The sequence below is a fragment of the Eretmochelys imbricata genome, chromosome 2 (genome assembly GCF_965152235.1).
Source record: "Eretmochelys imbricata isolate rEreImb1 chromosome 2, rEreImb1.hap1, whole genome shotgun sequence".
Lineage (NCBI taxonomy): Eukaryota > Metazoa > Chordata > Testudines > Cheloniidae > Eretmochelys > Eretmochelys imbricata.
Genome location: NC_135573.1, coordinates 99,639,219 through 99,661,066, shown reverse-complemented (window position 1 = coordinate 99,661,066; position 21,848 = coordinate 99,639,219). Strand labels below are relative to the sequence as shown.

Here is a 21,848-nt window from a genome sequence, read left to right as displayed (position 1 = left end):
TTCCACAAAAGGAAAAATATTATTTTGCTTCCCTGCAGCTCTTTGCTGTTTGTAAAGCAGGCAGAAATGAGGATGCGGAATAGGTATAAAATGTCCTGTACTGCAACTTTCCCCAACCTGTGAGATGTCTCCTATGCCCAGGAAACGTGAGGGGGCTAGGGGTGGGTGTGTGTGTGCGTGTGTGCAGGGTTGCATGTGCATCCTTACTGCAAGTGCTGCTGCTTAGGGCATGTTTGCATACGCCTCCGCTTTCCCCTTCCTAACGAGCGATGGGGTGGAAAGAGCAGCCAGGCTGCTGTGAAGCCCAATGTCACTCTGGCAGCCACCCGCCAACTTCTGAGTATTACTGCCCAGGAAAAAGGTAAGATGTGGCAGTTGCAACAGAGTACAGCTTGATCATGTTGGGGGTGGATTGAATCAAAACAAGTTTGGAACCCCTGCCCCATCTCTTTCTTTGTGTATTCTACGGCTCCCTGAAAAGCAGTACAGTACGTAAAGCTCCGTACTTCAGTATTAGACACCTACAGCTTCTTGCAGTAAATTACAATAGGTGACTAGCATTAAGGTCAAATTCAAAAAGCACTTATCCATATATTTTAGAAGTGTGTCTCCCTTCCCCAGTATCTAAGAAACCAGGTGTGGTCCTGTCTCTGTACCCTCATCTGGGCCAAATTTGTATGCCCCTTCACCGGGCAGCCACAACAACTCTATTACCCTTTTAAGTACCTCTTTTGACAACTGTATTTATAGCACTCATCCTTAACTAGGGGGCAGGTGACTGGGCGTGGAGGCAAATACCAATGCCGGTCCAGACCATGAATTAGGACAGCAGGAGTTGTCAGTGTAACTACAACTTAATGTATGTGCCTTAACTCTACCTCTCCGGCCAATGGTGCTGAGATGCTTGGAGAATTTAAAGGGCCTTCAGAAGACCCAGGGCCTGATTCTCACTTACACAAAGGCTCTCTTACATTGATCTGTAAGTAAATAATATTTACTCCCTCTTTAGGACTCCTTTACTACTAGAACAGGATAAAAGAGCCTTGACTGTGAATAAGAATAAGGTTGAGAGTTTGCTTTTATCAAATTAATTGAAGTGAATCTAAAGCCAATAATTAGTGTTGACAAGTCTTGCAATCTTATTGCAAGTCTTGTGGTAGTTGATGTTTAACTTACCTCAGCTCTTGCAGACAAGTGTTTTTAGGTGAGAATATCTGCTTTCTTCCTTTCCTCTCTCTCTTTCTCCCCCCCCACCGCCCCAAGTTTCTAGTCCTTATAGTTTTTCAAGCTTCTCTCTGCAACTAACATAAGTGCACTGAAGGGGCTCAAAAATTGAAGGACTAATAAGAACCAAACTTTTTTTTGTTTTAATCCAGTTTCATGACTTTTTGGGAACCTAATGATTTTTTCAAAGTTTTGGGTTTGGCAACACTGACTTGTGGTGTGTGTGTTTCTCCCTACTCTGCTTTAGGAAGTGCTGCTATTCCCAGCAATGAAGCCTGTTGAAAACAAACCTCAGTCTGAGAAACAAGAGAACTGAAGTGCAGTTTAGAGCTAAAGGGCGAAGAACTAACCTAATATCAGAATTTCACATGGAAATTTCCAAGAGTGTTGAGACAATGTGTTAAAGAAAAATACATTAATACAGCGACTCTACTGCAAAAAATGGCATTTTACTAACTAGACTGACAACATAATGACACATTTTGTAAAGGGAAAGTGCTGCATAGGGACAAACCTTTGTCAAGGTAGAATGCAGACTCAAGGTTAGCAGACTTAATATTAGATATGCCAGCTGCATGTGCCCAATGGTTTTCCTTTGCTGTGGATATCTGCTCTGTACTTGTACTGACAATAAAACCCTTGGAGAGCAGGTCTCTTGTAAATGTCAATATTGTGCCTGCTCACAAGAATGGAACAGATAGGCAAAAGCAGGGAAACATTATATGCAACTCTGAAGCTTGCACATGAACATTATGTCTTAATAGTTTACTTTTTATTGCTGTCGTGATAATGTAAGAGTGATTTGAAGATTCTGCAATAAAGCAGAATGTTAAAAGTTGGGGAGATGGTGTGAAAGATGCTGACTGCATTGCTTTCAGTGAAGTGACATGAGAGATGAATTTGGACCATTGCCTTTATTCTTGAAAGTGACCCTTTCAAGATTGACAAGCATATATTTTTACCTACCATTAAAGTTACCACATGGTGGAATCTCAGCTGCCAAAATTATCCCCTGGTACTTTGAATAGGAGAGCTGTAGAAACAGCTGGCAAAAGTTCAGTTTAATGGCTTCTGCTGTAGGTAAAATAGAATTGTGGGGTTCTTAGCCTTGACGAGCTTCCTTTAAGGAACAAAGGAAACGAGTCCAACTTCTAAGGATAAATCCAACAAAGGAGATTACTTCAACTACCTTCTCTCGCTAATATTGGGGGATCAACATGGCTACAACAATCCTGCAAACAACTTATTCTCTGTCATTCCACTGAAGTTCACGGATGTGAATTTGGTTTGCTCAGTCTTGGTTGATACTACTAATCTTGTAACCTGCCTCTTTTCTTCAACATAACCAAACTCTATTTCATATAACTAAGTAAAGACTAAAATGCTTTAGTGTTAATCAGATTTGTATCAATAGCTGCACACCTATGATTTGTGCCCATTATTTTTTATTAGCAATGTACAATATATATAATCGTTGTGATGGATATGGGGTTGCTATGTATTAATTCATGAATACTGTATTTCCTATATGGCTGTGCAATTGCTGTAAGGGATGTTTTCTGTCTGACAAGTGTTAAGTCAAAAGGGGCTATTAGTTTCATTTCCTGCTTGTTTTTGCTATGACTAGACAGAAGATACCTCCCAGTAAACCACTTCAGGATTGTTAAGAGAACAGGGACCGGGCTATTAACTGGGAAGACCTACCTGCCTTGGCTCTATGTTAAGAGACTTCTCATGCCTAAGTTTAAGGACTAGAAGGACCCTAAAAAATTGGGATTTGCAAAGGTATTTAGCTACTTGACTTCCATTTGTTATTACCTAAATACCTTTTTGAATCCCACCCTTTGTCACTCTCTAGAAGGAGAAGTGGGGCGGGGAGTCAGTTTCAGGGAAATGGCTACCAAAGACACTTTACAGAGGGACTCTGAAGAAGTTGGTCTTATTTAGCTACCAATACAGGAATAGTAAGCTTGAGGTAGGTAATCAATTTAAAAACCCATGTTCAGATTGTATGGTCACTGTGTATGTACCACTGGTCACAGCTCCCATACCACAGAACTGCAGGAACTGAGTTTAAACTGGGTTTGCTGAACTAATCCTGGTTAGTAAACAGGGATCTGTAACACAGGTCCTGGTCTAGAAGTGGAGAATCACACAACTATAGCGAGAGAGAGGAGAAATTTTGAGGCTTGTCACCTGTTGGGGTGCACTGAGACCCAGAGAGAGACAGGGGTACATCTAACCCTGAAACTGTGACAAGTGTATATATTTCAATAAATAGATGCAAACATGGAGATATTTTTTTGAAGGCCTGCCTGAGGTTTTGTTTTGCTGTGGAGTTTATATATGATGACTATTAAACCCTCCCTTTGTTAGCTGTAGACTTCATAAAAATAGCCACATCAGTCAATAATCACTTTTACACAGTATCACTTTCTCTCTATTTTATTTACTTGAGACTTTCAATCTGTAGTCATGCCAAAAAGAATATATACAGCTTCTGTAGGGAAAAAAACTAAACATTAAATCAATGGTTATACCTCAACCCTTAATTTGTTAAAATAAATCTTAAGAAAATAGCACACCACTTCATAAATTCTGATTCTTTTTTTCTCATTAAACTACTTTGGACTTTAAAAAACCATGAAGTAACAGCTTTAAAGATATGCAGGGGATGCACCTCTGGGGATGCATTCTTGGCTTCCTTTCTACAAGTATGGAATCCCTCAGAGCCTAGTTTTCTGTTCTAGTTTTTAAATGCTGCTCTGGTAACACATTTTCCTGCATTTGAGTTCAATAAACTGGCATTTATGGAGTATGTTTGGGGCAGTAAGTTGTTTCATTGGAATTATTTCCCTATGTTTTTCCAAGGGACCATCAACCTAGTCAGCTCATGGTACTGTTTACACGCACAAACTGCCTTATTCCCTTTTGTGCACTTGGTCTGAACTCTGTAGTACGATGTGGATATAACATTTATACTTTCTTAGTAATCTTCAGTGTGTTTTTAATTCTGGGATGATATATGCTCCTTCAACTAGTAAAATCAACCATGAAAAAATTCAATATGAATTTTATACAAACCACTAATATAAACAAGGTTGGGGGCATTGTTTCAGGCCAGCAGTACTGCCCAGTGGCAATACTCCAGACTGCTGGCGAGAGTCTGTGGCCACTTTGCCTAGCTGCTAGAGCCAGTGATAATGTCATCCAACGGCAAGAGTTTTGGCTGCCGGGCTTAGCGGCTAGAGCCAATGGTGGTGTTGCCCAAGGGCGAAAGCCGATGTTTGGGGGTAGGGGAATGCGAGCACATCCTGCTGCACCAGGTTCCAATCCAGGATCCTTCAAAACAATGGTCCAGTTATATGGCCTAAGGGTGGATGCCCTTATGCCTGTTCCCTGGGTCACTTCCTACCCATTTCTGTTCCTCCATCTGTGCCACAGGTCTGGGGGTTCCCCTCACTGTCTTTTCAGGTCATGCTCCAAAGCATCTTCCCTTATCTGCAGCAACTCATCACCCTTGGCCTCTACTGTTGAAAGGCTTGCAGAAACTTGACTGTGCGGCCTGGGCCTGGCTGCTTGGAGCCCCAGTGGCTTCTCTGCTGGAGGCTGCAGCACCCAACTGCTCTTCTGTTCAGTCAGCCTAGACTCAGCTGCTCCCTTTTGAACTCTTCCCTCCTTTGGGATCAGGCCCAGCGGGGGCAAAGGGGTGTGACTTCCTCTGGCCAGAGCAACGCCTTAACCCTCATCTCACCAGTATGAGGTTTGTGCCTCCTCATTACAGACAGGCTCCCATTTAAAAAAAACACCCTCTTCCTTAGCCTGTAACACATCCTGTGGCACAGAGCATGGTACAGAAGTGAAGCAAAGAGCGGAAGAATCAATTTGGCTTCTTTTGGTCATTTAAACAAAAAAAGTGTCCCTTAAGCCTCTTCTGAAGAACAGAGATATTTGCCTCATCAAATAGGCAAAAGAGATTCACATCTAAGGGCACCACAACTGAAGCATGAACATCTGCAGCTCTGAAGGTTTGTTACTAGTCATTTTGGCCTGGTCTCTAAAGCACCTGACGATCAAGGAGATACCTGGTACCAAACTGGCATTGTTTTCCATTTAATAGACAGTGGCTGCAATATGAAGTTCTGCCATACAACTACTCCCCATAGCTATGTAGGGACTGCTTTGCAGCCCAAAATCCCCACAGTACTGAGTACTACAATCAATTCCCCTCTGCTTGGTTAGCGCCAGGACCAGGTCCTATATGTCTGACTAGCTCAGAAGTTTGTACCTCCCTCATTCTATTTGGAAACTACCAAATTTTATTGCCTTTCATCTGAATTCACCTTGTCAGGCCATGCAATACTGTGATGCATATTCATAGCTGCATCTGCAATAAAGTCTCTGTGGATTGTTATCTTATTTTATCTCAATATCAAACACACAGGCTGCACATCAATGAACATGTAGTTTTCTAGATTTTGTATGTCATTTTTTATTGAAGTGCTGTTGTGAAATATAAACAAAAAAAATAATTCTGCAATGTTGGAAGACTATAGTAGGGGTTCTGAGTAGAAATACTATCCAGCATTAAATTAGTTGTATAACTGTTCTTTCCTATCTCATGCCTTTTTGCCAAAAAGGATGACACTACTTTAAAATTTGGTTCACTTCAAATCCTATTATATTTCCATTATAAATACACTGATAGTGACCAACTCTCTACTGGCCCCAGTTACACCTGTGCAACCCCACTGCCTTCAATGAGATTCCATGGATGTAAGTAAGGGAGTAAGATTGTGCATCACTCGGCATTCATTTGTACACTGACTGTGCATCATTCAGCACTATTCAAGAACTGGCACAGTGAAAGAACCAAATTACTATCTATTATCTTCAATTACAATAGTTCTTCTAGGGTAGGCCTCAATGTCCACAAATATGTAACGGTACTCATATCTTCTGCTTTCAGGATTCTGTAATAAGGAAAAACATGCAAGGGTTATTTTTTCCCCCTTTAGTAGTTTAAGCATCAGGTGATGCTGGTTATCTGTAACTAACTGAGACAATTTTACCTCTTTCACTTCCACATGGACTGTCCCTTGCTTTCCACGTTCTGAGCCCTCGATGTAGAACTTCAAGCGCATGTATTTCAATCCATCTTTTACATACTCAATGTGACTAAGAAAAAGTAACAAGAAAACATGTTACACATTCTGTGTATTGCAGTTTGAGAAACCATGTACATTGCAGGCATGATTATGTGAAGTGAAACAGCTGTACTCACAGCAATTTTGTCTCAATATGTGATCTTACCTACATGTCAATGCCAAATTGTAATTGTATGGACAGGTCTTAACTCTCACTTGTTTGATATAAGATAAAGGTTCCGGACTGCACTTTTTTAAAAACTATATGGCTGCCTTGATATTTTAATGAATTGTATTTGAGTTAACACTCTCATCTAGAAAAGTTGCTTAGCTATGTTGGGAAGGAATGTAGTATGTAGTCCAGTGCTTTCAAGAGACACTGGCATGATCATTTAAGCAGAAAAGTTGTTTAACATAGGACCATTTTAGATATCTGAGCAACTACTGTGTCGGTCCCATTTTCAGATCAATTCTGTGGATTCTAGCCATACAGATGTGCACTCAATATCAGTCGTCCGTTGGGAGTTAAAATCAAGAGCAAGAATGCAGAGGTAGATACGTTACTCTACTATTAAATACTGGAAAACAAAACAAATTAATGCTTATGCATAATGGTGGTTGACTCCAGTTTTATTCAGCTTCAGGAAGTCGGTACATAGGGAAGAAGAAAAACAAACAACAACACAAAAGCCAGTGGTTTTATTGGCTCTGAAGTTTAACTTTGATAGACTTGGTGGCCGATTAAAGATTACTTGCTTGTAGATGTCAAATCTTAAAAGTTTCATTTTGCTGAACTCTTACTACTCAACAGCCAACCAGGAGTGTGGAATAAGCCAGGACTTTTTTGTCAGGCATGGTGGCACTATATAGCTAGTTTCTCCTGCTTGGAGCTATTTCTCTTGAGGTCACTAATTAGCTCCCATTGGGAGATGCTACTTTCCTTTATGCTAATGAAGGACTTCCCCATTCTGGTAACTTTGGGTTCAGAAAGGCCAGAGATCCAAAACTATACCCAGTGAGCAGGCCCATAGGTATTCTGAGACTCATGAGATCATGGGTCAGGCCACAGACTTTATTGCAACCTTCCTCAAAAGTCCTGACTCAAAAATAACTTTTAAAAAAATGCACAGCTAGCAAAAAGTTGGAACTGAAATCTTAGGAACCAATTACCTCTTCAGTCAGCTATGGCCTGAGAAGGACAGTTCCTGTTTTTACGGACAGATGCTTAAAACTTCCCTTTTACATTTTAGTATTCAGCAGCTCAACTGTGAACAGCATTTCTGACACACAATCTGGTAAAAAAAAAATTAATCTTTAAGTGGGAGAAGAATTCTTTTCCTTTAAAAAGAACAAAAAACCCCTTCAATTTTGGGGTTCAGTTTTTCTACGCAGGCCCATCAATCTGCCTCACACTAAATCCGTTTTGGTAAACTGAAGCCCAAAGGCCCGCATGAAGATTGAGATCTAAGCGCATTGGGCACCGTACTAAGCCATAAGAAGTCCATGCCCCCAAAGTGCTTATAATTTAATTTAAGAAGAGCTAGTGCAAGTGAATATGACAAATAAGAGAGAAGTGGGAATGTAATACATTCTCACACTTTCAGAGGACTACATCCATTTCAAAGGTGTTGTCGGAGATCAAAATGATTACTGTATAGTATGTGCGTAGTGTCAAATGTGAAGAACTATATGACTGAAAAGTGGTCAGTGTTGGACATAAACAGACATTCTGCTGTATCATATTAAAGCTTTTACACAGCATGTTAATTTTAGTATTCTACCACTAAGGTGTTTCTTTAGTTTTCTGCCAGTCTTACAAGAGAAGGAATTAGACCAATTGGAACAGAGGACCTTCGTGCATCTTTACAGTTAGGAGAAGGAAAATAAACCTGTCATTGACTGACTTAAAAAAAAAAAAAAAAAGACGCTTTTCCAGCCTCCTCTCTTCCTTTAAAAATAAAATGCTCTTCTAGGTGGCAGTTCAGGACAGGGTCTAGCTACTCTTTAAACAAAACAGACCGCACCATAATACTTTACAATTTATACAAATAATTCTGTGAGTTAAATGATCAGCACAACTATAAACAGAAGATGAAAAATATTGCGACTGTGTTTGTAACCCTAATAACTCAAATTCTGAGCCTTCAGAAAGATGAACTTGGAAAAAATCTTCCACCTAAAATTGTTCTCAAATGTTCTTTAACCCTAGAAAACACTTGCTATGTGCCATGTAAGTAGCCCTACAAAAAAGGTTGCTCAGTTCTTTTTATAAATGACAGAGCTCAAATATATCCTATGCAGCTAATTTAGTCTAGATGTAAATCTTGACCCAAAGCGTCTTTGCAGAAATAGGTGTTTGTACAGAACAAATGCAAACAGTACCTGACAAGCTGTCGTCTTCCTCGTCGCGTTGGCTCACCATAACCTTTAATGGGTTCACCAAAAACACCTATTACCTAAGAAAAAGAACAGAGATGAGGTATAGCATGTCTAAAGGGTCACATTCAAACACATACTCCAGTGTCATCCCACCTCTTCATCTGAAATCATTTTTGTTTCACCAAATGCTTCTCGTATACGATTGATTGTGACAACCCAAGAATTTAGGAAACAAACTAGAAGACAGCAGCAGATTCATATCAAATAGTATTTCTATATTTCAATGGATTTCTTTATCAACTAGTTTCAGAGTAGCAGCCGTGTCAGTCTGTACTTGCAAAAGGAAAAGGAGTACTTGTGGCACCTTAGAGACTAACCAATTTATTTGAGCATAAGCTTTCGTGAGCTACAGCTCACTTCATTGGATGCATTCAGTGGAAAATACAGTGGGGAGATTTATATACATAGAGAATATGAAACAATAATTCAATTATCCTTAAAATCCTATAAAGATCTGCATTATGGGCATCTATCTTAGCTGACAGAATTCTAACTTTTACTTGTACTGTATGTATACTATTTACTTTAGTCTTCCCAGGTTTACACTATACAAAGAAAGAAAAAGCAAAAATGCACTCCCCAGAGACATCAGAGACATTGTCTCAGAGTATTTCAAAGTTTCAGTTTTAAAAGTAATCTAATAATCTAAATAGCAATGATTCCTTTTATTAAAAACTACAAACAAAAGGTTTTGTCATTTCTATAAAACCGGTTCCAAAGCACAGCAAGAAATCAGCCAGGTGTTCAAACTTAGTTTAGTCAGATTAGAGAGGAAGCATGATTTTGTGGTATGCCACCGGAATGAGGTTATCATTTTTATAAGCCTAGTTCCAAAGTATATATCTCTATTTTTATCTTTCTAATATTTTTGCTATTTCTAGATGAATCCCACCGACACCCTAGTAATCTTGTCTGGAAGGCTATTACACACATTTATGGCTTTGTCTGAAAATGTGATTTTTGAGGTCTAGCTTTGAGTGGATTTTTATTTATATCTAGCTATCCTACACAACTTCATGGTCTTATTACTGTTAACTTCATCCTTCCCTCCCTTCTATTTATTAAAATCCCTTTGTTTCAAATTACACTAAGTTTTTTGGGTGAGGGGGGCATGTCTTCCTGAATATCTATACAGCAACTAACTCAATGGTGTTCTGATCTTAATGAGACTCTTGTGCAGTACCACAGTATAAGAGTATATCATTTGGTGAAGAAAGCAGTCAGAAACTACATGATGTACTTTTGTGGGCCCCAATTCCCCACTATACTGAATTATGTGTGTGAATGAATCAACTGGAATTTTCTTTGGAGCTTAATGGTTCAGATCTTCCATTCAAAGAGCATGGAAAACAGCAATTAATAAGAAATCCTTTTGTTCAACTGTGAAACTGTAATTTAAGTTTGAACAACAACCTCTGGGTGAGATCTGCATTTCTCCAAGGCATCGCCATAGATCTTACTGGGACTGGAGGAAGAGAATAGTTCTTTAAAAATCACATAGAACAAACCACCTGAAATAGAGGGAAACAAAAGCAAATAAAATGAGAACTAAACTAATTTGATGAACAATAATGAATACAAAATATTTATAGGGCATATGGGCTTTTTATATAACCTGTAACACCAATCCCAACGAGCACCACTATTAAGTAGGTGAAATCCCTTCCAGCTTCTTTCACTGTAATAGAGAGAAAAAATATAGTAGTTACAATGTCAGTTAATAAGATTAGCATAATTGTATCATATAAATAATTTTCTTCTCTTCTCTGTGCCAGTCTAAGATTCAATTAGCATTTTGGTAAGTAAGTCTCATACTGATAAGGAATGGGGGAAAAAGTCAGCTTTTAGTCCATTCCTTCTGTTATGCCTCAGCAGTAAAATAAAGAGACCATGAAAAGTTTGTTAGTTCCAGAAGAATTTTTTTTAAACCTTTCAATGTGTTTAAACCCAGAACAACCTGTGCTATTGCTCTCACGTTGACATACAAAGCCATTTTCTTTGAAGTTTTAGTAATACATTTTCAGCTGCAAAGTATTCAAGTTGCAATCTAACATTCATTTATAGCAATTTTTTTTAACAAAAGTATGGGGGAAAGAGTCAACACTACTGACAAAGAGACTGTGAATGAGGACTTATCAAGTATGTGAACTATAAATGGCAAAGACGCCACAAAACCATATCCTTTATTTAGTCAATTGTAATTTATTTATAATATTTCATCGTGTACAAGAGTAAGAAGTCTTATTATGAGACCTCATTACAACCTCTGCTATAAAAGCTTGCTTGAGAAGTGGGAAGAGATCACCAATTTGTGTGGATTATAAGGTGTGCTTTTTAGCAAAGTTCAAATTAGTGAGGAAACTTTAATAACCTCTTTTCCTCCCACTTTCCACAGCTGCCTTATCACCTGAGAAGGTTTTGCCCAAAGAAAAAAGTCCTTTCACTTTCTGAAGCTGTGTAACAATCACTTCTTGCTCGAAGGAATGAATGGGAGGAACTAGGGATCATATGATGGAACTGTCATCATTCATTACATAATTACAACCATAATAAATAATAATAATGTTAGAAATAGATAACTGAATTACTATAATTCCAAGAAAAACCCTCTCATCCTACTCTACCTCTAAGCAAAGTATTTCATTTTTATTTCACTAGTAGTGGAACTAAACAGAAAAAACTGCTCGAGCCTTTAGGGAACTAAATTGGCTTACTGTAATAAAAACTACATGTTGTAACTGCTTGACGGATGCTCAAATCATTCAAGATCTTAAGACATTACATTCTGATACTCACTTACGTCCATCAATGAAAATGGAATCTCTTTGGCCTCAGAGAAATAAGATCACATGGTTTAGCATTGTATTTATTCTATTGACGATTTAAGCAAAGAATTATGAATGCCCAAGGCAGTTCTGGGGATTAATACCTAGTTGAGACACCTCAAACTTGGGATCTCCAAACATGGACCACATCAAAGCCTCTTATGGCCATCTTCCTTCCCATTTGGAACAACATGGACTGCCTCCCCTTCCATTGGTGATCAAATGACAACGTTGATGGCAACTACAGTATATTAATTATGTACATGGAAATGCACTATTAGGAAAGCATTCACTATTTTTAAGATGTACCAGTTGTAAAGTAGGAGGTAGTATCATGTGATCAGCCAACTCTGCTGGTAACCAGCAAATGGACCACTGTTTGGAAACCATCTCTTAGGTCACTAAACCCAGCCATTCTTAATCTTCAGGACATAGAATTTATGCGGGCACTTATAGACAACAAATTCCAATTCAGCGAGAAGAGTTTGAGCCACCTCTACATTCCATTCAGTTTTTTTCCATTTGAACTGATGGATGATGATGTTCAACCTAAGACCATCATTATGGCCATGTGGAAGAAATCCACAAAAGTGAGTTACAGTTTCCATATTAAATAGGAATTGATGAAACTGATATAAAAAAATCAATCTAATATATAGATGTGGAAATTATTAGCTACAAAGCCCTTTTTCTTCCCACCCAAACTAAAAGAAAAAATATTTTGTTATGTCAATAAGAAAATTTCATGTGTGCATTGGAAGAAGAAAATGATTTTAGAAGAGTTAATTAACAGTCTATTTGAATTTGTATCAGCCTTCAACCTATGTGTTACTGCAATTTTTTTCCAGGGTCTCTGAACCAGGTATCTTCCCTGTTTTCCCATCTATGATCCCACCTGACTTGGGTGGCACTTTGTAGAAGCAGAATGTGGACACTCTGCTTGGAAAATGTACTTTTACTTCACCTCCTGGCTTCCTGTTCCATGGGGATGTGGGGACAGCAGGGCTGGGGTGGAACCAAAAGCTGACTGCAGGCAGGCAAAAGGCAAGGGAATGGGAATGTAGTGGTAAACTTATGCAAGCGGGGGCGTCCAGCCATAACTGGGGAGATAAGATGGAGAGGCACTGTGTGTTACTTAAGAGGATCCTACAAAATATATTAGGCTTACTCCAATTAGTCTAAATATAAGAGGCCAGCCACTTAGCTCTTTAGTATGCATTAGAAAGTGTGTGATGGAATGCAAAATACAAGCCGAAATTTGGACAACTGGAGCAGTACTGTCCAGTCTGTCAAACATACACAGGAAAGTTTTCCAAAAAAACAAAATCCCTATTGCTAACAACATCATTAAAGTTGAACTTGAATTAGCAACTCATGGACTTTATTTTTTCTCTAATGTAGACATGTATTCAGAGTCCTCCCCACACCCTCAAACACCTGATGCATCAGATTCTTCCCTCATATGCACAGATACCACTCCCAATAAAGTCAAGAAGAGCTGTAAGGGGGAATCCAAGGGAAATTTTACCCTGTGTGTGGGTAATATACACATACAAGTAAAAAGTTAACGCCGTATGAAGTAGTCATGCAAAACAATGCAGTGTGTACACCAGAGAATGAGTTGCAGCTGTGGGAACCACAGTTTTTAATCCCTCAATTCTGGTTGCCTAAAATCTCAATTGTAAGGGTGCAGCTAGTTCCTGCAGGAACAATCTCTAAAAACAATGCAAACTGCGACTAACTAATACTGGACATAGGCCTACTTACCTTTCTGAGCAGGCGACACGGGTGCTCCTCCTTTTTGACTTCTTTGCACCGATACTTGTTTACTTTTATTCCCAGCTCTCAGGGACCCCTCCTGGGTCCAGATATTTTGTTTAGCACCTTGGAAAAACATACGAGGGCGCAACACAGATTCTCTGTGAGCAAATTCCTGCCCCCACCTAAAACACCGCGAAGTCCTTAGAAACACCTTCCCATGGGGTGCAAGCAACCACTTTCCTGGAGAGCCTTGTAACTTCTCGCTGCATTGAATAACTCGCATAAACGAAGCAGAAAACATGATGAGGCAAAACAAGTCTTAATATGTTACCAACAACTAAGATCTATGCAGATTAGTTGAACTAAAGCGTCCCTTGATTGCTGCATAGATCTAGCCTACTGTAGTCTGCACCTACGCCACACATGCATAGTGTGTGCACGGAAAGTGCAGCCCTTATGATGAAACAGAATTAGAGCAATCTCTCACTTTGAGTTTTACTTTTACCTTGTTGATTTACTTTAATTGAGAAACCTACATTACCCTTTGCCCGCTGACATTTGCAACTTCCTCGCCATTGCGTTTGCAAAGTTCTCTGGAAAAAAAATACCACGAGGCCGTGGGAATTGTAGTTCACAGAAATTCTCTTCACGTCCACGGTTAATAGTGGCTTCAAAGAAAAATGACTACAACTACCACAATGCAAAGCGCCACCCCCTGCTGTTGAAATCAAATTACATGTGACACAAAACTATTGTACTTTCAATCCGCTGGTTCGGGTACAAATAGCACATAACGAAGTGGTAGGGGAGGCTGGACTTTTTATTACCTCCTTTAACTATAAGGGCTTGCGAATGAAAAATAGCGTGTTTTGGTAGTGTTTCTTCTCTTTTGATTTTTTTTTTTTTTAATATTTCCAATGATCTTCTCCTTAGAAAAACATTATGACCTTGCAATAATGCAAACTATTCAGGTTTTTTTCAAATAAAGTGGTAAAAGTACAAATTTGGAAGTATTTCTTCCTTTTCCAGGGTGCATAAAATTAATCATATTAAGGCCTCAATCCCACAAAGATTTAAGTACACCTTTAGTCTCATTGTCTTTGCAGGATCTAAGGTTGTCATTTCTTTATGGAAACTGGTGGATGCAAAATCTATTTTAAAAGGCCCCGATCCAGCAACTGGGTCAGCATAGATGTAACTCTGCCCCTATGATTCAAATTCTATTCATTATTTTTCCTCATTTGAATAATTCCTTTGTGGTCAGCATGTACATAAAACTCATACACAATCATGTACATATTTATTAATTAAACTCAGTCAGTAAATAACTGTAGAAAGCCACCACTCAAAAACAGCTGTAAAGATTTTACTCAAACTTTCTAGGAAAATTCACACTCAACAGGAATTTGTTTAAAGAAGTTCTGAGCAATGAAAAAGCAGGAGTCATAATGACAGCTGGAATTCAGTCACAACTTTAGTCTCTGCTGCCTCTAGCATGGACGCTATAATAATGATAATAAAAACAATAACAGAATTTTCCTTTAAAACATCTTTAAGAATCTATGCTATCCTGTTCGATAAACAGAGTTGCAATCCTTTATGTCCAAACGGACATATTGAGATGGTGTGTCCAAATGGACTATTGAGATGGTGGCTCATTGTTTATAAATTCTTTGTAATATTAGATGTATTTTAATATTTTCTTTAGGCCCTATCTACATAAAACTTTCATTGGAGTTTATATCCAGTGCTTAATAACCAATAATACCTACCATCTTTGTAGTGCTTTACATTTTCAAAGCACTTTACAGCCTTGCTGTTAAACTCAGTTGGAAGTCCCATGTAGATGGGACTTTTGGTGCAAAATTTGAATCCAAACTTCTCCAAAATTTGGGGGTTGTGACAAAGTCAGTCTTGACAGACATAAAAGAGCAGTCCTGTTGGATTCTGGGAAGTGGGCTAAAGGACCTCTTGCCCCCTCCCAGGATGAGGTGAAGCAGGTACCCTGCCACAGGGTGTTCAGATGCCGAGTTTTGGTTTACTCCAATATAGCGATGAGGGGACATCTCTAAATTTGGATTCTGGGCTTTCAGTGAATCTATCTCCAGTTAGGTGTAGTGATAAGAACTACATTTCACCTTACATAATAATATATTATTATTGGTATATTGGTATGTCTCCTTCTACTGGGTGAGTGCAATGACTATACTAACCTATTATCCCTCACACTTCTACTTCTGCCAAATAACCTCACACTGAATTTACTCCCTGCTGGTGGCTGTAGTAGGTAGTGCCTGTCTGAATATTACCACGGTTACCCTGAGATCCCTATGTATTTATGTATACAGCTCCATAAGTTCCCTTCTCTGTTACAAATGTAATGGTTTTCTTTGGTCCAGTCTGTATCATGTACCTAGCACACTTTAGGTTGCTGTATAAATAAGTTAAGAAGATCACCAAAACCAACAATAATATACTAATAAAAATACTTTGGTGGTCACAAAACCACAACCCCCAGCATGGTTATTATGGAGGTACCAATTGCAGCTCGGTAGCTTAGGAGTTTTGCACTTAAAGCTGACATTCAACCCTTTTGTAATGTATAAAAATTATACATTACTCTTTTACTCAATTGCTCTTTGAAAATAGGTTGCATTTCTGAGAATTTACAAGTAAACCCACTAATTAGTTTAGGAATTCAAATTAATAAAAAGTTTTTTAAAAGTCTTTTAAAAATTAACTATATGTCAAACTGATTTTTTTGGTCCCAGATTAGCTCAATAACAATACACAGATGTTTCAAACTCCCCACATAGTTTAAATTCACAGAAATCTTATGCGTAGGCCTCTTTTGGTGGGTTTTAAAGGACTGATAATAATTTTTTCCCAATTAGTCTTCACAACTGCAAGTTTCTCCTTCAGCAGAGGCTGAACAATAAAGTTCTGCTACAGAGAATTCCACCCAGAGCTGCCCTCTTTCAAAACGACTGCCATCTCCCATTGTTCTCAATGAGCCTGAAGTCACCGGTTGTCCTCAGGTGGCCATTCTTAATAGCACTGGGCTCTATGCCTCCTAAAGGGTGTGGGGAAAACAATCTTTCCTGGTTTTACTCTCATCAGAACAAATGGCCAATTTGAAAGAGGGCACTTCTTTGGGGGTTTCTCTGAAGGAGAAGTTTGATGCAGCAGCCTTTGCAGACAAGCTTTCAGTGATGAAAATGGCAAAAATGAGTCGACCCTTATTAATCCTATATTCTTCTTTCCAAAAATCTATCCATTGCACCGAATCTGCTCCAAAGGGATGACACGAAAGAGGGGGAAACTGGTGTGTGTGTAGGACAATGTGGGGTGTCGTAGGGAGAGGGAGTTGGGCTGTGCGTGTGTACCCAGCCGAATATGGGGTGCAGATGGGAAACTGGTGGTTGTGCATGCTGTGGAAAGTAGAGGACAGGAGGGAGGAGGAGTTGAGGAAGCATGAGCAGGGGAGCATAGAGATGCCTGAGGCAGTGGGCATTTGGGGGAAGCAATGGTGGGAGCACTGAACTGGGTTCTGGAGAAGAGTTCAATAAGCTTGGGGAATGCGCTTATCCTTTTGTTGCCCACCACGGGGGTGACTGAATCCAGGGATGTTTTAGGGTGCAGTTGTGGGTGGAGGCCCTCTGCACTGGACTGCAACCCTTACGGAGCGTGGCGCTCATTACCACATACAACCCGAGACTGGGGCCTTCTCTGGGCTGAAATTTGGAGTGAGTGTGTGTGTGTGTGTGCGTGTGCGTATGGGGGCGCATCTGAACGCCTGTAACCAGGCTGTGCGTGGGTGGAAGAGCCTGGGCTGCAACCAGCAACCTCAGGCTAGGGAGAGGCCGCAGCGGCCCGGTCGGCTGCAGCCACCTCCTGCCCAGCTGCGACTCCGCCCGCGCGTGGCGGCGGCCCAGGGAAGGCCAGGCAGAGGCGACACCCCACGGGCGGGCTTGTTGCCGGGCCGCTTGGAACGCTGGGCCGGGGCGTTCGGGTTCCGGTGTCACCATGGCGACCGGACGCGGCTGGATCCTGCAGCAGCACAGCCTGGGGCTGGCGTGGGCAGCGGCTGCTCCCCAGCGCCTGGCGCCGCCCGCCCTCCCCAGCCGGAGCTTCCTGTCCTCCGCGGCTCCTCCTCCGGGCCCGGACCGCGGCAGCTTCGCCCTCAGGTAACCCCCGGCTGAGCGGCACTCGGGTTCCCTCAGCACCGGTGCCAGGCGAACTGGGCGCAGAGCCGAGTCAGGCGAGTCCCTCTACCTCCAGACGCCGCGTTTAATTGTGCTGCGGTGCCCATGCAGTCAGGCCTGCTCTCGATCTTCCCCCTGGCCGAGGTTGCTCATGGGAGCGTTGACTCGGAACCCTAACGATGGCGTCCCCGCTATTGCACTCGTGCCCGATGTGCAAGGGGAAGGAGAGCTGCAAAGTCTGCTGCGAGTGGCAGCTTGTAGATCTGCTTCACCTATGGGCAGAGCTTGGGAAAGTGTGGCCACTTCTTATTTCTCCCCAGACGGGTCAGTGCCACCCACTGTGGAGTGTGACCTGATCCCAGCCCCTGTTCCCAGGCTTTGTCTGCTGCACTCACTTGCTGCCTAGTTTGGACCCATTACTGCAACTGCATAGAAAAGTTTTAGGGAAGTAAGTGCATGGGAGGGACTCCCATAGGATGGTCAAAAGGAGAACAATGCCCTTCTTATTTCTCCTCCCAGTCATTGTGACACTGACTGTACTGCTTCAGAATCCTAGTAGGTCGTGCATTGGTCTTGCTGCCCATGTTGTACCTTGGGCCATTTTGAAACCAAAGCTTCATCAGGGGCTAGGACACCACAGGTCAATGAGGGATAGGCAGCAGTGGTTAATCAATCTTTAGTGAAAAAGCTTTTTAGAAAGGAATAAAGGAGGAAGCTAGAGCTGGTATTTTTGGGTCTGGTAGTCTAAGGTTTGTAAAACTAGTGAAGCAGAATTGCTGGATCTTGTGGTTTCATCGTGAATCTCTCAATATATGCTGTTTTCTTAAAGTCATAGCTCCTGGAGTCATGCAATTATGTGAAAATTTCTAGTTTCCAGACATAACTGGTCTGTAGAAAAGCTTGAAAACATGAACTTTAAAGACTCAAAAACAGAAGCAAATAAATCTCTTCCATAGTCCCCATCCAAAAGTAATTTTAAAAAATTTGATGATTTGGAAAGGCCTGACTTGTGATTTTTTGATCCCTGGGGGCTAGCAATACAAGTGAAGAAAGTGTACTGGCTGCGGCTGCTTGGGAATTATTGTCTTTTTTCATGTTAGTCAAAACTATCTTGGTTGGTACCGGTATCTGCAATAATTGAGGACCCAATCCTACAAACACTCACATGCATAAATGGTTGCGGGACTGAGCCTTAATATTGCAAGTCTCATTGACTCATAGACTTTAAGGTCAGAAGGGACCATCGAGATGGTCTAGTGAATACCTCCTGCACAAGTCAAGCCTCTTTTCTCATGTGTTCAAATCTTTCTGGATTATTCTCTCTCAAGGTATTTTTCATGTTTGTTCATTGCACAAAGATATTTTGTTTGTTTTTGGTTTGAAAGCTTGAGCAAAATTCTTTGAACTGTTTTTGGGTTATGGAAAATGAAACTCTCTTTTCTATTAAAGAAAATTGCTAAAACCACTCTTATAAATGCCTGTAGCAAAAATGGCAGAAGTTTTAAACTAGGCATGGATTTTGTACTCAAAGAAGATGTGCTTTTGTCTGGTTTGATTTAACAAAATATGGCTATTTGAAAATTTCATGCTGAGATTATGACATATTTATTTAAAATCTTTCCTGTGGCACTAATTACTGTAGCATCTGAGTGCTTCACAAACTTATTATTATTTTTTCCTTTCTCAAGGGAATATTGCAAAGATGATATCATTATCTATTTTGCGGATGGGGAAACTGAATCATAGAGGACCATAAGGGTATGTGACACTTCAGTTGTGAAAGTGATCTTGAATAAAATGTAGGGGGAATAAAGTGTCTTGAACCTTGTGTAGTTATTTACATCTCTGTAAAGTAGTTGTAAAAAGCTAACAAATCAAAATTATCCACTCCTACTGTCGGAGGTGTTTAATTTAGAAGGGGTGTAAAGGACTAAACAAGGTGAAAGGCCAAGCAGATTGCAAAAAAGATGTATTCACTTCACACAGAGAATATATTGTTATTCCTGATTTAAATATGTATTTGATGTAATTCTCTCCTTCCTACTTCCCATAATTGCAGCTTTCCATTACAGGCAAATGTAGGTCCAAGAAAGTTGTCCACATGGAAAGCCAAGGCAGTGTAATCAAACCATTTCTGAAGCAGGTTCAGGATGACTGCTGCTGGTCACATAAGTGTTGCTAAGGAACACCTCAGCTTCTATATGGTTGGGGCGCCATCTTAGATGGGACATTGTAGTCAAGAGGGCCGCCAGAAGAGGCATGTATAGTTTCATATTAAATTGTTGAGTAAGAAAGGGAGTAAAGTACATTCTAAGGTTATATATAAATAATATGAAGTGGGGAAGAGGCTGTGAGGTTATGTCCAATTAGTTTAATTAATTTATATTGGAAAAACAGAAGAGGATCTGGGTCAGGTAAGGGCATGGGGTAGGACTTCAAATTCCTCTGGCCCTGAAAAACCTTATTCCGGGCCTGGGTGGTGAGAACTTTGGATGGAATACCTCTAAGGGAAAACCCAGGGTGTTGTAGGAAGTGATACTGGTGATTTAGTAGGTGATACTTGAGAGAGAGTTGCCTTTGAACAAAAAGCTTCAGAATGGGTTACTTCAGGGACCGGCAGTCTTTGGCATGTGGCCCGCCAGGGTAAGCCCCCTGGCGGGCTGGGCCGGTTTGTTTACCTGCCGCATCTGCAGATTCGCCCAATCGTGGCTGCCACTGGCCCCAGCGGTTTGCCTCTCCAGGCCAATGGGGGCTGCGGGAAGTGGCACGGGCTGCGGGATGTACTGGCCGCTGCTTCCCGCAGCCCCCATTGGCTTGGAGCGGCGAACCATGGCCAGTGGGAGCTGCGATCGGCCGAACTGCGGATGTGGCAGGTAAATGAACCTGGCGGGCCGTGTGCCAAAGGTTGCCGATCTCTGGGTTACTTGGTTGCTAGAGGTGCCATTCTTGGATGTGATATAAAACTGCAGTGTCTCCAGGATGCCAAGCCAGTTTAAATGCATAAATCCAGGTTCCGTGCTGCAGATATAAAGATAGTATGATGTAACTGTTGTACTGATGTAACTGTTGTACTGCATGAGACAGGAGCCTCAGGCAAGGCCAGTTCAAACAAATTTGGGGGCCCCCGCAAAACAAATAAGCACCAAAAAACAAATTCACCACCACACCCTGAGGAACTTTCAAAAAAGTAACTTGATAAAGGCCTTTGTCTGCCAGGCTCGAGATTTGATGAGTGACTTTCTCCCTCCACCTGTCCAGACTCGCGTGCCACACAAATTGCATTGGTTTGAGTCCCGGGGGTTGAAAAAGAAGAGAATACGTACTGTGTTCAGAACTTGCGCATGTGTTTGTGAGAGCTGGGGATATAGCAGATGGAGGTTTCCTGTTAAACAGAAGGTGTGGAAAACACTGCAAGTTTGGTAGAATTATTTGAACCAGCCATTGTCTCTGGTATCCTGCTGTGGACTTTGCAATCTTTTTTTGCTCAGTGTCGCTCTATTTTGTTTATTTCTTCCCTCCTCCTAAGATAAAAAGGGTCACTGTTATGGTTTGATGGCTAGCCTAACATTTGACTTTTGTTGTTGTTGTTGTTGTTGTAGAAGAGTTCACAACATTGTCTTGGCCATACTTGTAAATAATATTTTATTTGTACTAAGAAAATAAGAACAGCCATAGTGGGTCAGACTAAAGATCCATCTAGCCCAGTATCTTACCTTCCAACAGTGGCCAATGCCAGGTACCCCAGAGGGAATGAACAGAACAGGTAATCATTAAGTGATCCATCCTGTCGCCCATTCCCAGCTTCTGGTAAACGGAGGTTAGGGGCTAATAGCCTTTGATGGACCTATCCTCCATGAATTTATCTAGTTCTTTTTTTAATCCTGTTATAGTCTTGGCCTTCACAACATCCTCTGACAAAGAGTTCCACAGGTTGACTGTGCGTTGTGTGGAAAAAATACTTCCTTTTGTTTGTTTTAAACCTGCTGCCTATTAATTTCATTTGGTGACCCCTAGTTCTTATGTTCTGAGGAGTAAATAACACGTCCTTATTTACTTTCTCCACACCAGTCATTATTTTATAGACCTCGTATCCCCCCTTAGTCGTCTCTTTTCCAAGCTGAAAAGTCCCAGTCTTATTCATTTCTCCTCATACGGGAGCCGTTCCATACCCCTAATAATTTTTGTTGCCCTTTTTTGAACCTTTTCCAATTCCAATATATCTTTTTTGAGATGGGGTGACCACATCT

General features: G+C 40.8%; 2 protein-coding genes across 6 annotated transcripts in view; one reads left to right on the top strand and one right to left on the bottom strand.

The window, feature by feature from the left end:
* The window catches only part of LOC144261198 (lysine--tRNA ligase-like), a 35,840-nt gene extending 31,798 nt beyond the window's left edge, over positions 1-4,042 (top strand). For 4 of the 5 annotated variants that reach the window (XM_077810493.1, XM_077810497.1, XM_077810495.1 and 1 more), the window contains one exon: positions 1,472-4,042. In XM_077810493.1, the coding sequence (XP_077666619.1) occupies positions 1,472-1,540 (69 nt within the window). In that variant the 3' untranslated portion in view covers positions 1,541-4,042. Of the gene's footprint in view, positions 1-38 lie in introns of all 5 variants that reach the window. The other variant, XM_077810494.1, reaches the window with a different exon arrangement.
* TIMM21 (translocase of inner mitochondrial membrane 21) lies at positions 3,649-14,002 on the bottom strand. Its single transcript, XM_077810499.1, has 6 exons — positions 13,403-14,002; positions 10,426-10,488; positions 10,224-10,321; positions 8,754-8,827; positions 6,297-6,402; positions 3,649-6,197 (listed from the first exon to the last, which is right to left on the bottom strand). Exons 1-6 carry the CDS (start codon positions 13,695-13,697, stop codon positions 6,105-6,107), a joined length of 729 nt encoding a protein of 242 aa, XP_077666625.1. The 5' UTR covers positions 13,698-14,002; the 3' UTR covers positions 3,649-6,104.
* Between the last annotated feature and the right edge of the window lie 7,846 nt (positions 14,003-21,848).

Bases quoted from the DNA above. Each gene is read 5' to 3' on its own strand.
- TIMM21 (XM_077810499.1), bottom strand. From the start codon at position 13,697: ATGTTTTCTGCTTCGTTTATGCGAGTTATTCAATGCAGCGAGAAGTTA. The intron at 10,322-10,425 runs GTTATATAAAAA...CCTCTATTTCAG, and splicing joins CGTTGGGATTGGTGTTACAG to GTGGTTTGTTCTATGTGATT. The intron at 6,403-8,753 runs GTACTGTTTGCA...ACTTTTTCTTAG, and splicing joins GGAAGACGACAGCTTGTCAG to TCACATTGAGTATGTAAAAG.